The sequence below is a fragment of the Siphateles boraxobius genome, unplaced genomic scaffold (assembly GCF_051911475.1).
Source record: "Siphateles boraxobius isolate OS27281-9 unplaced genomic scaffold, OSU_SipBor_1 26, whole genome shotgun sequence".
NCBI lineage: Eukaryota > Metazoa > Chordata > Actinopteri > Cypriniformes > Leuciscidae > Siphateles > Siphateles boraxobius.
The window spans coordinates 19,052,197-19,070,404 of record NW_027508876.1 but is presented as its reverse complement, the minus strand read 5'-3'; the positions used below and the strand labels follow the sequence as shown (position 1 = coordinate 19,070,404).

The window sequence follows — 18,208 nt, the reverse complement described above, 5'->3', positions numbered from 1 at the left end:
CATTACGTTCCTGTGTATATTGCGTGAATGACGGGTGGTTGGGCAGATATTGTGTTTTGCGGTAGGTGGTATGCCATACGGAACCGTTGCCACTGAAACTGCATATTAACGCACCAGTGGGGCTCGACAGCCTTAGTCAAACGGGTTGGCGCGTATGGTTGGGTTGCGGAGAGATTGTGAGATTGTGGTTAGGTCTCAGCAGCAACTGTTGGTTTATTTGTATAGGTTGTATAGTATTTACAGTCATTACGTTCCTGTATATATTGCGTGAATGACGGGTGGTTGGGCAGATATTTTGTTTTGTGGTAGGTGGTATGCCATACGGAACCGTTGCCACTGAAACTGCATATTAACGCACCAGTGGGGCTCGACAGCCTTAGTCAAACGGTTTGGCGCATATGGTTGGGTTGCGGTGAGATTGTGATTAGGTCTCAGCAGCAACTGTTGGTTTATTTGTATAGGTTGTATAGTATTCACAGTCATTACGTTCCTGTGTATATTGCGTGGATGACGGGTGGTTGGGCAGATATTGTGTTTTGTGGTAGGTGCTATGCCATACGGAACCGTTGCCTCTGAAACTGCATATTAACGCACCAGTGGGGCTCGACAGCCTTAGTCAAACGGGTTGGCGCGTATGGTTGGGTTGCGGAGAGATTGTGAGATTGTGGTTAGGTCTCAGCAGCAAGAGGGAAGTAGAGGTCAGTAAGCTGGGCTGAGTTGAGTGGGGGACGGAGGGGGTGACTCTGGGACGCCAGAGTCACTGTCGAGCCCTCTTGAGGTGTCGTGGGCTAGTCGACGAAACACTGAGGACGGAAGGTGCCCACTTGAAGACCCTAGAGATGTTCCCTACTCCGCTCAATCCAGAGGGTTGTTATGGGGGGACCGCACTGTGGTTGCAGCCGTTGTGTGTGCTGACGCGCAATACACTGTATTAACACCAGACAGAAAATTCACGTCACCAGATGGAAAGAATGGATGGAGAAGCATAGGTTACTGTAAAGCTACGTCTTAGTTGGTGATTATCTTGGCGAAAGCCGAGTACAAATCAGCATGAAGTTTTAACATCTACTCTCGTGTAATGGAAATCATCTTGTATATAATGTACATTATAATATTGTGATGCCAAATCACTTCAGTATTTAAATGATTTAAAAAATATATTAATTGTGCAAAATAGTATAGAATTTTATTATCGTCTATTTATCTGCTGTAATAAATTAAAATAATTATTGGGCTTTTGCTATTGGTCAGAATTTTTATGTCAGACATCCCTAGACTTTATAAGATTTAGAATTAGCATCCATAATTGTTCATAATTATTTCAAATATTTGACTTAACACAATGGGATACCTATTTAGAAAAAATATGCCCTCATGAGAATAAAAAAAGCCCATTTTGGGGCAAATATAGCCTCTTATAAAGTAAATTTCTAGTTGTGTTATATACCTGTATATGAATTTTATATCTGGTTTATATAATCATGAGGAGAATTTTTCTGATGATGTCCTTGTCTTCTAGTACTGCGTAACGGAACATGGCAGACCATCATATGGAAGCAGGTAACCCTGTCTTTGTCTCTTTCTGCATCTTTTTTTCTTATTCTACTCCTTTTGTATCTCACTCCTTTCGGTCAATGATGCTTTTATTTATGTTTTGATAACACCTGCTTTTTTCAGTTCATCATTGCTGTTTTATTTGTTAACTTTCTCCTCATTTTTTACATCCTGCTGTTTGTTGCTCCTCTTTTCTTTGTTTCCAAGCACTGCGATCTATTTCTTAATCTCATTTTCTCCCTTCTCATGCTGTTGCAATGCTGCACCTGCCCACTAGGTGGCAGTAGGAGACATAGTCAAGGTGACTAATGGGCAGCATCTCCCGGCTGACATGGTCATATTGTCATCCAGGTCAGCACCGCAGTGTATTTGTGTGTGCATCCGTGGAGTTTGTCGTGCTGTAGTGTGATTTATAAGCTGTAAAAAATAAGTAACTGTGATTTTGGAAATATGTTTCAATGAAATATTTTGTGTGTGTTGTGTTTATATTTGTGTTGTGCTGTTTTGTGTTCAAAATCTGCCGCTGTTTTTCTCACAGTGAGCCTCAGGCGATGTGCTATACTGAAACGTCCAACTTAGATGGCGAGACCAACCTAAAGATCCGACAGGTACATATTATAAAAGTCTGTTTTGTATAATGTGTTCTAAGAGTGTAACATCAGGGCTCCATACTGCGACCAAATGGTCGCATTTTTCAACCTTTTTTCCTGTCGGTTCGACTAAATTTAGTTAGAGGTCACACCTGTGCTCAGAACAGTTTTACGTTTATCATATCTCGATTATGTGATACCGTTACTACACGATGATGGAGCACGACTGATGAACGGATAAGTGATGGAAGGCTTTTCACTCCACAAATGACCAGCATTCACCATGGATTTAATGTAGTAGAACTAACTGTAACCATTGTGGCAGAAACAGTTTGCTGTTTTTACATTATTAATTTTAGGGTTTGTACAACCTTTTGAGAGTAAAATTGAAAGGGCTTTGAAGTGCTTCACACTTTTTCCAGCACTTCGAAGCTCTAAATATTATCCAATTTAAATGTTATTTTTAATGTGGTTACCAAAAAATGTTTTTGTTCATCCTTCAAAGATTGTCCCCATTTGTAAAACTAAAAGTTTCAAGATGTAGGGAAACAACTTACACTTGGTGGCAAACAAACACTTTTATTTAAAAAGAAAAAATATCAAATATTTTTTTTTTATAGTGGTTACCACTATAACCAGTAAATGGCGGCAGAGAAGCACTTATTAGTTTATTAGTCATATCCACTTTCTAATATTTTTTTGTTGTTGCATGTTTTGCTTTTGAGTTTATATTTAGATATTATGAAATTACTATTATAAAATACCAAAGTATGAGGTAGAAAAAGTCACAAACTTTGTGGCACCGCTGTTATTGCTCTCAAATGTTAGTCTGGAGCTCTGAACATGCTTGTTTTTTGCTCCTTGTGTTCCAGGGTCTCTCAATCACAGCTAGTTTTCAGTCTCTGGAGGAACTGATAGCTTTGACTGGTCGTCTTGAATGTGAGGGGCCAAACAGACACTTGTACGACTTCACTGGAACACTGCGCTTAGACAACCTCAAGTACGCCAATTCACTATTTGAAATAGTGTGAATTTAAAATATAACACACATACACACACTTCATTTAGTGACCATGTGCTTGAATTACAGCCCAGTTCCACTTGGGCCGGACCAGGTGCTGTTACGAGGCGCCCAGCTCAGGAACACGCAATGGGTTGTGGGAATTGTAGTCTACACTGGACATGATTCTAAACTCATGCAGGCAAGTGATCTCAAAAAAGCTGTATGTGTTTCTACTTTTAACTAAAACTATTAAAATATTATTCGTTAATTGAAATAAAACTGAAATAAAATAAAACATAAATGAGATGAAAAACGAACTAAATTAAAAAAATGTTGCCTTGGCAATAAAATAAAATTGCTAAAACTGAAATAAATATAAAAGCTAAACAGAAATATTTAATAAACAAACAAAAATGACAAAAGCACAAAAAATGCATTTATTATTATTATTATAATAATTGATTAAAGATTATTTTGTTAGTGTATAGAGCATTAATATAATGTTTCCATCCTGCAGAATTCCACTAAAGCGCCACTGAAACGCTCTAATGTGGAGCGTGTGACAAACATGCAGATCCTGGTTCTGTTCGGGATTCTCCTGGTCATGGCGCTGGTCAGCTCCATCGGGGCAGCCATATGGAACGAACAGCACACGGATAAGGCTTGCTGGTACCTTTCCCGTGCAGGTAAATATAAACTGCGAAACCTACTTTGCCCTTTTAGATGTGGATTTACAATATTTATTCTACCATTTCACTTACTGCCACATTCTACCCCTAAATAAATGGTTTTGATAATTTTGCATATGTTAATGTTTATAAAATAAGCTTATGTCATTGTCTATCCAGGTGACATCTCCCTGAACTTCTGGTACAATCTGCTGACATTCATCATCCTCTATAACAACTTGATTCCAATCAGCCTACTGGTTACTCTAGAAGTGGTCAAATTCACACAGGCTCTCTTCATTAACTGGGTAAAATAAGACTAAATATCACCAATTACATTGGGATCAACTGATCAAGCACCGAAATTAAAATTCTGGGCCGAAACCGAAAATGTATGATGGTGGGATTGGTGAAATATAAACATTTAAACGATAGAAAACTGTAATAACTCGTTTTCATGACAGATTTATTCAAACATACACTAAATAATGAATACATCACTAATAGGTTAAGTAAACAATAGAATGAATATGTAATACAGTGCATATATTTCTCAAAATGCTCTGGTCTAGAGTTATTTTTTGCATCACTCAATGTTAAAATACAGCATTTTATATTCCTGCTCATGATACCAAAACCATGAGCAGAGAACTGTGAATCAAACCGAAACCTAAGAATTTCAACTGTTATGAATAAATGTTTTGGTCTTCATGCGTATTTACAGGATGTTGAGATGTATTATGCCGAGACAGACACTCCCGCTATGGCCCGTACATCCAATCTGAATGAAGAACTAGGCCAAGTGAGGAGAAGCTCTTATTTACTTTTACAAATGGTAATCTACCAATACTACTATTACTCCAATACGTCTTTTTCTTTTTCAGGTAAAATATCTATTTTCAGATAAGACTGGCACTCTCACCTGCAACATCATGCACTTTAAGAAGTGCACCATAGCTGGAATTACATACGGGTAATTGTGGTGTTCTTTTGCTTTCATACATCAATACACTCGCATTATCCTTGTGCTTTGCATCATTCTGGCTCTATTAGGGTGCATTGATCTGTTACTTTTTGTTTATATTTGTGTGAGTGGCCACTGATCTATAACGCTGTCTCCAGGCACTTCCCAGACCTGGAATGCGATCGATCCATGGAGGACTTCAGGTCAGATGCCGCTGATTCTATCTGTCCTGTACCCTGTTTACCCCATTACGCAGGTCTAAGAGGATAATGTATATTATGAAATTATGTTGTCCTTGACATCTTTTTTCTGTCTGTCTTTTTGCAGTCACCTTCCCTCTACAAGTCATAATTCTACTGAGTTTGATGATCCGGCTCTTATCCAGAACATTGAGAAGAACCATGTAAGAGCTTTTTAGCTGTTCTCTATTATACCTTGGACATTAAAACACAGTTTCATGGGTTTCATGTATGTTAATAGTTCAAATCTGCCCTTTCCTCTTTTTTATAGCCCACATGCCCCCAGATTTGTGAGTTTTTGACCATGATGGCTGTTTGTCATACTGTTGTTCCTGAGCGAGAAGGAGACCAACTTATCTACCAGGCTTCCTCACCAGGTACCACAATATTCTTTTTGGTTTCTGATTGGTATTTGAAGCTTTTGCTTCAGGTTGATGTATGTGGTAAACCACTTAATTGTCACGCTTAAAAGGTTTTTTATATAATTGAAAAAATTGGCACAGAACATTGGCACAAAACAAAATTTCACTAATAATTCAACATGAGGTGTATCATGGTTTCCATAAATATCTTAAGCAGCACAACTGTTGTAAACATTGATAATAACAAGAATGTATCTTTAGCAGCATATCAGCCTATTAGAATGATTTCTGAAGGATCATGTGACACTGAAGACTCGAGTAATGATGCTGAAAATTTGGCTTTGCCATCACACAAATTAATTACATTTTAAAATATAATAGAAATCAGTTATTTTAGATTGGAATCATACTGTTTTTACTGTGCTTTTGTCATCAAATAAATGCAGCCTTGGTGACTTTTGACTGATGTTTCCATAATCTTGTGCTTTCAGATGAAGGAGCGCTGGTTAAAGGTGCCAAGAGTCTGGGCTTTGTTTTTACTGGACGAACACCACATTCAGTCATCATAGAGGCGGTTAGTGTGTGTTTTCTTGCCATTAATAATGAGAACTCAAAACTTACTGTTTGTATATTTTTGTATTTAATTTGTGCTTTTCTTGTGTTTGTTTCTCAGAGAGAAAAAGAGCAGACATATGAGCTTCTTAATGTACTAGAATTTTCCAGGTAGGAAACAGCTGTGAACTCTCACACCATCACACATACAAATCACAAACACACATTGTTGTGTTTCAATGCATGTGTCTTTTTTTTTTGCAGCAATCGCAAACGGATGTCAGTGATTGTCAGAACACCTACGGGCAAACTTCGGCTTTATTGCAAGGGAGCGGTGAGTGTTTCATAAACCGCATATTTAACGTGGAGACAGAATGTACAGTAATGTTCAAAAGTTTGGGGTCAGTAAGATTTTTTAAAAATGGGGTTGTCTCTTAAAGGTGCTCTAAGCGATGTCACGCGTTTTTTAGGCCAAACATTTTTTTGTCACATACAACAAACATCTCCTCACTATCCGCTAGCTGCCTGTCCCCTGAACACACTGTAAAAAAACACGGTCTCTGCAGACACCCCAGGCTCCACAAACGGCAACAAAAACAAACTGGGCTTACCCGCACCACGAAACATAACAAACTGTTCCAGCCAATAACCGATAAGAAGGGTTTGGGGGTAAGGTTTGGGGGGTTAGTGCGTGGATGAGGAGGAGGGAGGGTCTAGCTAGCCTTCGTTTTGTTTGACAATACTTTAAACGTCAACAAAAAGTGATGTCACCCGACATCGCTTAGAGCACCTTTAAGCTCATCAAGGCTGCCTTTATATGATCAAAAATACAGTAAAAACTGTAATATTGTGAAATTGCATCCTTTAATGCATCCTCCTTACAGAATAAAAGTATTGATTTCTTGAAAAACAATATTAATGACCCCAGACTTTGAATGGGAGTGTTTACAGTACATACTACATAAACATTAATATTTTGTTTGTTTCACATAATTAATCATTCCTACTCAATATGGATAGGATTATATAGCACAAGCCATAGCAATATAATGATGCTATGCATGTATTACAGGACAATGTGATTTTTGAGCGTCTGAATGAGACTTCACAGTATAAGGACATAAGTTTGGCCCATCTGGAGCAGTTTGCCACAGAAGGTGAAGAGTTTCTCAAGCCTGTCATTGTTTGTCACAGTTTATCTTCTCTTTGGATTAACTTTGGTTTGTGTTGGTTTGCATGCGCAGGGCTGCGGACACTTTGTTTTGCGTATGTGGACCTTGAGGAGGGGGCATATCAGGAATGGCTGAAGGAGTACAATCGTGTCAGTACTGTGCTAAAGGACCGGGCACAGAAACTGGAGGAATGCTACGAACTCATAGAGAAGGTGCGTAATATATTATGCTATGCTTATCGCTAGAGAATAGCTATTATATTTGATCAAGGGATTGTATGAGAGATAGTGTGTGTTTACTCTCACCAATCCAGATTTTTTACTACAGGACTGGTTCACATAGATGAACCATATTTTGTTACACACAATGTAGATCTGAAAACGGACCTCTTAGACTTAGAGGTCCTGAGCAAAACTGTGAAAGGATATCTTGTATATTTGCTAGGAATAATCGGCTCGCATGGCAAGAGATGGCCATAGAATCACCAATAGTCGGATACAACTGAAATGGTGATAGATAGATAGATAGATAGATAGATAGATAGATAGATAGATAGATAGATAGATAGATAGATAGATAGATAGATGGATAGAGTCTGATGCTGAGATTGTAAATGGGTGTGCTTCAGCTGCAGTGCTTTGATTGGTCAACAGGTGGCACCGTAACATTACACTTTCACAGATGTGAACTCATTTTGTGCAAAAGGTGGTGCTCGGTTTTCTCATTAACTGCTACAAGCTATTAACTCACTGACTTCCCATCAGGCCGGATTACACAGTATTGCAAAACTTGCTGATCTGAGATCTAAACCCCAGAACACAGACGCTGTTATATAGAGCAGTGAAAATCCAGTTTGTTGGGTTTTGTGTGCTTTTCAGGGCTCTGGCCCAGATTAGTAGTCTGAGGAGGGGTTGGTATACCACAGTGAGGATAATTACCTGCACCGGTCTGCCAAAAGCCCCATAAAACCAGAGTCAACAACACTGCTGTGTTACCTCTGCACACACACATAAATACTCTAAACACTCCACAAATATTCCCTTACATACACATACATGGAGGAAAAGAGAAAATAGAAAGAATTGGATAAGAAATGGTAAAAGATGAAGAGGAGTAAATGAGAGCAGATTGAGTGGTGATGAGAAGGTGTGTGGTGTTTCCTGGCTTTATTTAGTAGAAAGGTTAAAAAAATGTTGTGTGCTATTACTTTTCTAAGAAATCAGACTCAGGATTTTTGCCTGTGGAGAATAAAACTAATTTAAAAATTCCATAGAACTCGAGCAATATCTAGAAACCAGGATATAATAAAGACTTCAGGGTCCGCAATTGTAAAACAGCATGGTAAACCACTCGTAACACCCTAGAATCATAATCCAGTTCATTTTCTGAAGTTAGCGAACAGGATTCAGAAGTATATTTAAAATTCTAAATTAAAATTACAACCGATAAATGAAATTTCTTTATATATTTAAAATAATTCTTTGTTAAATTTCTAATTTTAATTTAAATGCATATAATTTTACACTATAAATTATCCATAAACATTTTATCATACACACAATGTGGTATATTTTCCAAAAACAAGACAATATTAATAATTACGCAAATAAACTTAATCAAATTAATACTGTCCAATTAAATTTAAATTCCAATTCATATTTATATGGCGAAGTTACAATTTCGATTTTTAAAGTTTAAATGATAGATTTTTAATAAAAAAAATTGTAATCTCTTTTCTTCTAACTCTTTCAATTGTTTTCTTTCATCTCTGTGTCAACGCAGAACTTGCTGTTGTTGGGTGCCACTGCGATAGAAGACCGGCTGCAAGCGGGAGTCCCGGAAACCATAGCAACACTCATGAAGGCCGACATCAAGATCTGGGTTCTGACTGGAGACAAGCAGGAGACGGCCATCAATATCGGTGCGTGTCATACTTGGATATATACCAGTGGCGTGCAGTGGTGTTCTGAAAGGAGGAGGCAAAGTCCTCGGTTTATATATATATATATATAAAAACAGATTAATATCCCAGTCACTCTTTCCTGGTTAAATCAACGTCAAAACGTCACATTTTTCTTATGCAAAAATATCAGTGTGTCAAAGTGCTGGGATCTGTTTTGCTGGTTTTATAAGAGATTTGCGAACTTGTCAGCTGGACAGGAAGACCAGTCAAACCATTTAAACCAGAAAAGCAAACCACCTTAGGCTGGTTTAAGCTCAGCATGGATGATTTAAAGCTGGAAAATAAGCTTTTCTTTTTAATATATTGCATGTTTATTACTGGTTTGTTTGGAGACTTTTTGTATAATTGATATATTATATATATATATATATATAAATACACACATATGACAGAATAGAATATCAAACAGACACTGATGGAAACCCCACAAACATACTCCTAGATTAATGGAGACGTGGAAGGAAGGTCAGATAGGCAGTCAGGCAGGCGCTGCAGACAGACCGCTCAAAATAAATTGTGTGAGACTGGAGATAAAGCACTGGACAGCAGACAGGCATTAGTGGGTAATGACAGATATACAAAGAGGTTAAGTTGTTGTTGGGGTGTGTACTTGTGGCTTTGTGTAACGCCTCTACTGTAACTCTCCTCTGTGCCTCAGGTTACTCCTGTAAGTTGGTGTCACATGGCATGTCCCTCATCATCGTCAATGAAGATTCCCTGGATGTAAGTACATATTGTGTATGTATATATGTGTGTGTGTTGTCTCTGGAGGACGTTGGGTGTGGACGGGTGAAGAAAGTGTGTGTCTTTTGTTCTTGTTCTCAATGATGACACCAGACACTTTAATTAACTTCACCTGTACATGATGAAAGCCATGATACTTATATAATGCCCTAAAAGTATGTGCTGTTTTTGTGAAGGAAAAATGACATACTTTTGAGTGTGTAACAGAAGAGTAGGCAAGCTTTGGGACATCGTTATGTGCATGCTGTCACAGTTTAAACTGCCCTGTCAATCATCTTGTCACAGTTAAAATATCATTTATTTTCCTACCGTTTCGGAGAGAAATGAATGCGGAGAACTCTCCTTGTGTGTTTGCAATTTGCATAAAGATGCATTTAAAAGTTAATGACCAAGGGTATTATTACAAAAGTTTGCAGTGCTGTTGCAGATTAAATACAATGTGGATAACATTGAATACAAATCTTTTCGTCAGGTTAGAAACTGATAATGAATCGCTCAAACGCCTTTATCTAAACCTCTGTACTTAACCGTCGAACTCACTCATCCGTCATGTTTGTAGCTTTTTAACACTTTTTATTCTTGTTTGTTGTTCTAATCGAATCCTCGTCCAACGCACAACGGGTTGTGGGCAATATTAGCCAGTAGAGTGTGCAGGGATCTGCACTTCGGATGCTAACCGGGAAAAGTAGACCATCCGTATATCTTTGGAAAACTCATTTCAACACACTACGATTTGGGACACTAATTCTAATTTCAAATACTATTTGGGATGGATAGTGTGTGAATTGGGACACACACTCATTAAGCACTTGAGAAAAAGCTTAATAGCACACACTGGTGAATTTTTAACTAGAGGAACATTTCTGTTCCCTAGGTTGATTTTAAAGAAAGAATGCTTTAACGAATGCTTATGATTCTAGTTTTAAAAGGTGAATTATAATAGCTATCAATTTTAGCTATCAGTCTCTTTGATAATGTTTTCCTTATTTGTCCAACTACTCTATTTTTTTCTCATACGCAAGGTTAATTACTTCCAGGCAAAGATAGTCATACTGGGGAGCTTGTAAAGTCTCAGATCTCTGAGAACAGTCGGCCAGACAGCAGAGCATCACTCACACACACACATACATGCATATAAGCACTATACACACATAATACACACATAGACTGAGCAGAGGTCTGGAAACAAAAGCTCCCAGGAAGAAACAGGACTGTTATGTGTTTAATTCCCCCCCCCTTGTTTGGAAACACTGATAACGGTTTGTAAAAATACAGTTGGCAGATTTTTGGCTCTTTTTGATTCCAGTCATTTTGTTTTGAAAATGAAAACAGAATGTTCAGATGAGTCGGTTTAGTTGTTGAGGCTTTGCTATAATTGTAAATATAATTATGGCTGTAGGGTATTGTTAGCCCTAGCATCAAATTGCTTATTTTAGACTCTCACATCCAAGTGCCGAATGTTGCATGTAATTTAAAAAAGTGACTCTAAGGCTGCATTTATTTGATCATAAATAAGTTGTGGAATAAAATTTTGTAATTAATGCAAATAATGTTAAATATTGTATTATATTATTTTAAAATAACATTGAAATAGCTGTCAGCATCATTACTCTAGTCTTCAGTGTCACATGATCCTTTAGAAATCATTGTAATATGTTGATTTGCTGCTTGAAAACATTTCTTATTGTTATCAATGTTGAAAACAGTGCTGCTAAATGTTTTTGTGGAGATCGTGATGCACCGTTTTTAGGATTCGTTGATGAAAAGAAATGTCAAAAGTAAATATAAAAATGCATTGCTAAGAATACAAATGTATTGTTCTTTTGTGGTGGGGCCAGTAAAAATATAGAAAGGAAAAAAAGTTATCCTCATCAAACCGATAAATATAGAATGAAATGTTTTTTTAGGCGCATTTTATTTATTTTAGATGTTTTAGCGCAGCTGCTAGGATGAATTAACCAATCAGCATCCAGAACTGGAACTGTTTTAAAAGGGCAAGTTAACCATTCCCATTGTATCAGTATTACTTGCCAAGTCTTTAAATATGACTTGATTGTTGATGTCAAAAACATGATGAAAATTCAGGTTCAGTATGAATATTTCCATTAGGCTCAATCTAAAGCCTATGGCACAGCAACAAGATTTTGTGGTTGTAATGGATGGTGATTAATAAATCTATAGTGTTGTTTTTGTTCTGCCTCTAATGGGCCGCCATTTGCGGTAGTCAATATTGTACTTTTGAAAATTGTCCAACTAGATTATAGGATTTATTGAATGAGTGTTTAATGGCTTTTTATTTGGACATTTTATGCCACTAGTAAAAAGCATAGTAAAATATTGACATTTTAGGGAGATGGGCGGTTCTTGTCTTGGTTATAATCTCCTGAAGAATTCTTTCTTATCTTACAGAGCACTTAAAATAACCCACAATGCTGGGGTGAGCCTAATGTCACAACTGTGTGTGTTTGTGTGGAGGGTATGAAGAGTGTAGCGTGTTTGTGTGTGTGTGAATGGGTGAGTGTGTGTCAGCTGCCGTTTCATGTAACGCACAGTTGGGCCAGCACATCACAGTCTTTCATGTCTTCCTCCTTTCTTTCTGTCTGTCATCTATATAATGCACAAATAAGTTTGTTTGTCATTGTTGATGGTGTGATTGGTCAATTTTCTCGGTCTCTCCTGTCACACAACTCCTTCTCCGTCTGTCAGCGGCTCCTAAATTTACAGGAACAGGGTGTGCATTAGAGTGTGTTCGAGCATAAGTGTGTGTGTCGAGTGAGGAGTAACGCGATCTCCTTTTGGCGCTCAATCTCGTCAAAACAAATTCTGCCAGCAAAGCCTCCTGGGTAAACATGATGGCTTTTGACTCAGACTCTGTGACAAGTTCCATCTGTCACTCTGCTGTGACACACACACACGGTCCCATTCAGACAGCTGGTGTCCTTGTAACACACATGGAGTTATTCTTATCCAAACATTTTCTTTGCCTCCTTCCTTTGTCGTGCATATTCTTTCCATGGCCCACACATATTCACTCTTACTTTCCCAGACACACTCACACACACACACACAGTCTGTCTGTGTGATCTATCTGATAGGCTGCATTCCATGTTTGCTGTCACACAGCCTGCATTACATGACTTACACAAACATGCTCACTGTAGTCGTCATTAATCATACACACACAGGTTGTGCTCCTCTTTCCTGATCTCTGTGTGTAATGCGAATATTATACACAGAACTAAGAGGTCAGCACATGGGCAAGACGGCTGACATGTAATAAAAATCTCTGTCGCGCACATTATTTAGGGGCCAGAATATTACAGGCATCCACTTTGTTTATGTTTTATAGGTATGGGGGTGTTTCTGGCATTTAAAGGGGTAGTTCACCCGAAAATGAAAATTCTTACCGTTTAAGAAATTACCATTTATTATACCAATTACCTGTTATGAGGTTATTTTGTCTGTCAAACACAAAATTAGAAATTTTTGAAGGTTCATGCAGCTATTGCTGTACAATGACAGATCATAGCGCCTACAGTACCATAAAAGTGGTTCATACGACCATATTTATGTTGAAATTTTGTCCTTTTTAGAGCTTCACTTTTAAAAAGTTTGTCTCTTGGCATACAAGTTCAGTGTTCATTTAAGCTCTTTGAAATTGTGGTATTGCGAATGTAATCTTGATTATTTATTATACGTAATTTATTGATAGGATAGAACATTACTTGCAATTTTTGAGGGTATTTTAAATAAAAAAAATGCCTTTACAACAACAGCAGTCTTTAGTCTTGATTAATTCAGATTATTACAAAGCCTCTTGTATGTTATTGCTTTTATAAAAAGTTCCTATGTAATAAAAGTATTATGGGCAGAGGCTTTTATTTTATATATATTATACCGTTCAAAAGTTTGTGGTCGGTTGGGATTTTTTCATATTTTGTGTGTGTGTGTGTGTGCGTGCGTGTGCGTGTGTTTGCTGCCTTATGCTGTTTATGACACAACTGCCATTGAACAGATAAGGTGACCTGTAATATGTCACAGCAGTTGGCCTTATTGTCTCACTCACTTGTGTGTGTGTGTGTGTGTGTGTGTGTGTGTGTGTGTGTGTGTGTGTGTGTGTGTGTGTGTGTGTGTGTGTGTGTGTGTGTGTGTGTGTGTGTGTGTGTGTGTGTGTGTGTGTGTGTGAGATTTCTCTATGAATGGAGAATGTGATCTGTGATATGTAACACCAAAGGGGCCTTTCTCTCTATTCTAAATATAAATGTGATAAGATCCCTTTCGCAGGAACCTGAGAACACAACAAAGCCCCAGTGTGTGTGTGCGCTTGTACAGTAGTGTGTTCTATAAATGTATGTGTGTTTGTGAGAACATGTACTCTATTCAGTTCCCAGCACAAAGATACAGAAACTAACATTTACCTTGGATCATGAAATACATTCACTTTTGATATCTGTCAGGGAATGACATAGAAAAATGTACAGCACATCCAAAATAGGGGAAGTCTGGTGTCTAAACGAGTCCTTAATGGGTAAAACTCTGGTTTTCTCTAGAGTGTCTCAAGAGTTCCTAGCAAAAGGTCTTGATTGAAATTCTAGAATAACAATGAAACTGCATCACCAGCAGCTGTCTAATAGTGTCTGTCCACTCATTCCATCCCGTCAAACAGATTTCACCACATGAACTCAACACATGGCTGAGTCCCACATCATTTGGGAGACACTCGTACTACTCTTTCCAATTATTTATTTATCTACCATTTATTTTAAGTAATGTTCTAATCTTTCATTAAATATGATGAATAATAATTAGAACTTTTTTTGTATGTAAAACTAAGTTAAGCTTTACTTTCACCCATTTTAAAAATAGTTTTTTATATAGAAAAGTGCCATTGACATTTGTGATTGCCATTTCACGCTTTTAAGAGCATTAAACATCTACTATAATACAATTGAATAATTATGTAGCTTGAACCATATTATTAAGTTACCACTAAAATATTTTGCATTTCATTAACATTAGTTAACGCATAAGGCATCACAAACTAACAATGAACGTTACACATATACTAATGTTTTTTATTGTAGTATATTTTATGTTATAAATATTAACATTAATGTATTATGAATGAATATTGAACAGTAGTATCATAAATTATAACATTAACAACCTTATTGTAATTTTTTACCATTTTATTTGTTTATTTGTTTATTCATAAAGGACTAGTCTTGCATTATTTATTTATTTATTTATTTATTTACTCCAAGGCTATATTCATCACAACAATATTCAAAAGTCCCATTATATAAAAAAGTATAAAGTCATTTGTGAATTACTGAATAAGGATTAAGGATAAAGATTTTTACAAATATTTTCACAGAAATTCTACCCCTATAAAATATATGGGGAGCATATTCCTTTTGTATTCATATGTATAACATTTATTAAATGCCTATGGAGTTTATTAACTCTTTCCCCGCCAGCATTTTGCCAGCCACCCCCAGTGTTTTTGATCATTTTTACGAAAATGTCACGGCCCCCAGAATATTTCTTTGTATGAATATCTGAACATGTAATATATCAAAAGAACGAACAGACCCTCTGCTTTTAAACTTTTTTTTTTTTTTTTTTTACACTTAAATGTGGGCATGTTTCATAAAAAAAAACCCCATTTTGAGCATTTTTTTTTTGTCAAAGACTACATCCTGATCAGATTCAGAACAATGATCAAAGCACAATTGAAGTAGACCGAGTCCATAAACACCCCTAATGCTTGCACAGTCTTATAGTCGACATTTTATTCAGTAACATTAGGCAGTTTTGATTTATATCCTGTTTAATGTTGGTGATTGCATTATTTTACATATGCATCTGCTTACATATGTTTCTGCATCTTCGTTCACATGTGTTTTAATCAGGAGATTCAGTAATCTTTCAGAAGATGTCATAGCGCCACCTACTGTATAACAGTGAAAACATTGCGGGGAAAGAGTTAAATGGCAAGTAAAGGTAGTAAAGACATCATTAAAGTAATTCATGTTACTCCAGGGGTTTAATTCCCAATGCGAGTGCTTTGTTTGCACACACAAAAAAGGGACCACTTAATTAACACAATTAGAATCTCCAACTCCCGTTCACAAGAGCACCACGACACATGCGTGTTTTGTTGACGCAAGAGCAGACTTTATTGCGTGAACGTGCATTGGAGATTCATATTTTGTAAATAAAGTGGTAAATTATGTTTTTTCATCTTGAGGGCCCCTTGGAAGTTTGCTCAGGCCGCCTAGTAGGCCCTGTCCCCCTGGTTGGGAACTCCTTTTCCTAAAGTATTGACAAGGTTATGGACAGTGAAACTGTATAGCTTGAGTTTGCATGAATGCAGGATGAATTCTGTGTTCAGTGTGTGGTTTCTGGTTTCCCCAGGGATTAAGATTTAGTGACTGTTGGCGGTTCCCATGGACACGGGGCTGGCAGCCGTTATAGCTAGAGGTTTGACTGGCACGTTCTTCAGGCTTATTAGCACCTCTGTGTTGGAGTATTAGGATGTTTACTGCAACGCAAAGCTAATTGCTCACACACACACAAACCCACGCACCCACTCATACACAAAGATTTAGAAGGTCATTAATGTGGTCATTTAATTGTTAAATAAATAAAATGTGCAAACAGTCCTGTTAGTTCCAGATAAAGACTTCTAAACTCACACCCTGGTGAGAGACATATTGACACATCCTGTCTGAAGTTAATACTAAATCGAAGCAGCCGTGTGTGTCTAATGGAGAGAGTGGAAAAGAGAGAGCTGTCTTTAATAATAAACTGAGTTAGCTGGGAAATATTGTCGGTAATGAATTACCAGTAGCAGTTTTCTTAGGCCACTGTGTTTACACACTGAGACACACGCACAAATGCTTTTGACTTTCAGCACTCAGTTGATCCATAATCTTAGTCTTAATTCTTTCATTACGTTTCTGTTCTTTTGCCCTCATGTTTTCCCGGGAAAGGTGAAAGCAAACAGGAATTCCTGAATGAAAAGATAAACACACACAGGCAAAACATGTTCGGGTTGAGCTGAGGAGAGGAGATGAGCTCTAGTTACTCAGGAATCTTGATGGATGATCTCAGCTCCGCTATAAACAGTGTTCCGAAACCTATCGAGCTGCTTCTCTTCCTCCTGCCTACATAGACAGCTGCCTTCTGAAGGAACATCCTAACCATCTTGGAATGCTCTACATAGACACAAACATAAATTGCGTACCACAAATCCACATATGAGAATCAACTTTCGATTAGTTTAAATAGAGATTGATGTTAGCATGTTGCTAAGCTAACGATTCAATAATCATCATAAGCATACAAATACAGACAAATATTATATAAAATATTATTTTAGTGATGCTTTTTTAGTATCAAATGAAATCATCCCTGAATATTTTTTTTCCACTCTTATGAAAAAGATGTACACTTTGGCATACTTTTAAAAATACTACATATGGAAATGATGTACTTGCATAGATCTTTTAAAATGCCAAATAAATGCAGTATTTTTAACACATAAATTCATGTTATTTACAATTAAATTAAAATATTTGATAGTTTAAATTTAGATTAAATGCAATTATTATTACCAACTTAAACAGGACTTTAGGACTTGAATCTTAATATGCAATTTCATAATTACTTTGTCTTTGAAATATGGTTTAAGTTTGTCAAATGTACTGTCAAGCATTCATGGTAATTAAATAAACTTTAATGTCATTTCTATTGAAACGTGTATACCATGTATTTAAGTTGAATTGTAATTAAAGTTTTCAATTTATTTTAAAATATTTCAAAATTAAAATGTAATGTCGAATAACACACCACAGTTTAAAATTATTATCAAGTGCTTTACATGTGCTTTAGTTTTTATTCAACACAAAAATAAGTGTACTTTAAACTAATGTACATCTTTAAACTTTAAAACACAACAAAAGATTATCAAAAACATATTGATGTTAATTAAAAGTAAAACCTTTAATTTTACATTTACAAAGTGCACTTTTTAAAACTGTATTTAAGTGTGTATTTAAGTAGTGTGTCATGAAAATGTACTTTCTTAAGTTTCCTTTTACTTCATTAATATAGTATTATCTGAAAGTACAGTTTTTACACATATAAGTTATTAAAAATATACTTGGAGGTACAATTAAGTTTTCTGTGCACAAAGTTTTACATGTGTACAAGTGTACAACTAAGTGCACTTCTTTTTCACAAGGGCAGCACGGTGCATTTTGGGATTGCCTTTATTGCTACAGTGGCTCTTAGAAGAGAACATAATTAGGTTTCCTACCTTTTAGAACAGTCTTCACATCTAAAGCACATATATAATGCCTACTTATGTCGGCAGCTCACTATGTTTTG

The 18,208-nt window shown here is 36.7% G+C and overlaps 1 protein-coding gene across 11 annotated transcripts in view; it reads left to right on the top strand.

Moving 5' to 3' along the window:
• The window catches only part of atp8a2 (ATPase phospholipid transporting 8A2), a 58,689-nt gene that overhangs the window by 18,610 nt on the left and 21,871 nt on the right, over nucleotides 1-18,208 (top strand). For 8 of the 11 annotated variants that reach the window (XM_077244668.1, XM_077244666.1, XM_077244665.1 and 5 more), the window contains 19 exons: nucleotides 1,520-1,560; nucleotides 1,832-1,905; nucleotides 2,093-2,162; nucleotides 3,017-3,144; nucleotides 3,235-3,346; nucleotides 3,665-3,833; nucleotides 3,996-4,123; nucleotides 4,540-4,617; nucleotides 4,700-4,788; nucleotides 4,938-4,982; nucleotides 5,107-5,182; nucleotides 5,290-5,395; nucleotides 5,872-5,954; nucleotides 6,054-6,103; nucleotides 6,197-6,266; nucleotides 7,005-7,089; nucleotides 7,177-7,316; nucleotides 8,887-9,025; nucleotides 9,726-9,790. In XM_077244668.1, coding sequence (XP_077100783.1) covers nucleotides 1,520-1,560; nucleotides 1,832-1,905; nucleotides 2,093-2,162; nucleotides 3,017-3,144; nucleotides 3,235-3,346; nucleotides 3,665-3,833; nucleotides 3,996-4,123; nucleotides 4,540-4,617; nucleotides 4,700-4,788; nucleotides 4,938-4,982; nucleotides 5,107-5,182; nucleotides 5,290-5,395; nucleotides 5,872-5,954; nucleotides 6,054-6,103; nucleotides 6,197-6,266; nucleotides 7,005-7,089; nucleotides 7,177-7,316; nucleotides 8,887-9,025; nucleotides 9,726-9,790 — 1,748 coding nt within the window. The remainder of the gene's footprint in view (nucleotides 1-1,519; nucleotides 1,561-1,831; nucleotides 1,906-2,092; nucleotides 2,163-3,016; nucleotides 3,145-3,234; nucleotides 3,347-3,664; nucleotides 3,834-3,995; nucleotides 4,124-4,539; nucleotides 4,618-4,699; nucleotides 4,789-4,937; nucleotides 4,983-5,106; nucleotides 5,183-5,289; nucleotides 5,396-5,871; nucleotides 5,955-6,053; nucleotides 6,104-6,196; nucleotides 6,267-7,004; nucleotides 7,090-7,176; nucleotides 7,317-8,886; nucleotides 9,026-9,725; nucleotides 9,791-18,208) is intronic. The other 3 variants (XM_077244674.1, XM_077244673.1, XM_077244672.1) reach the window with 1 other exon arrangement.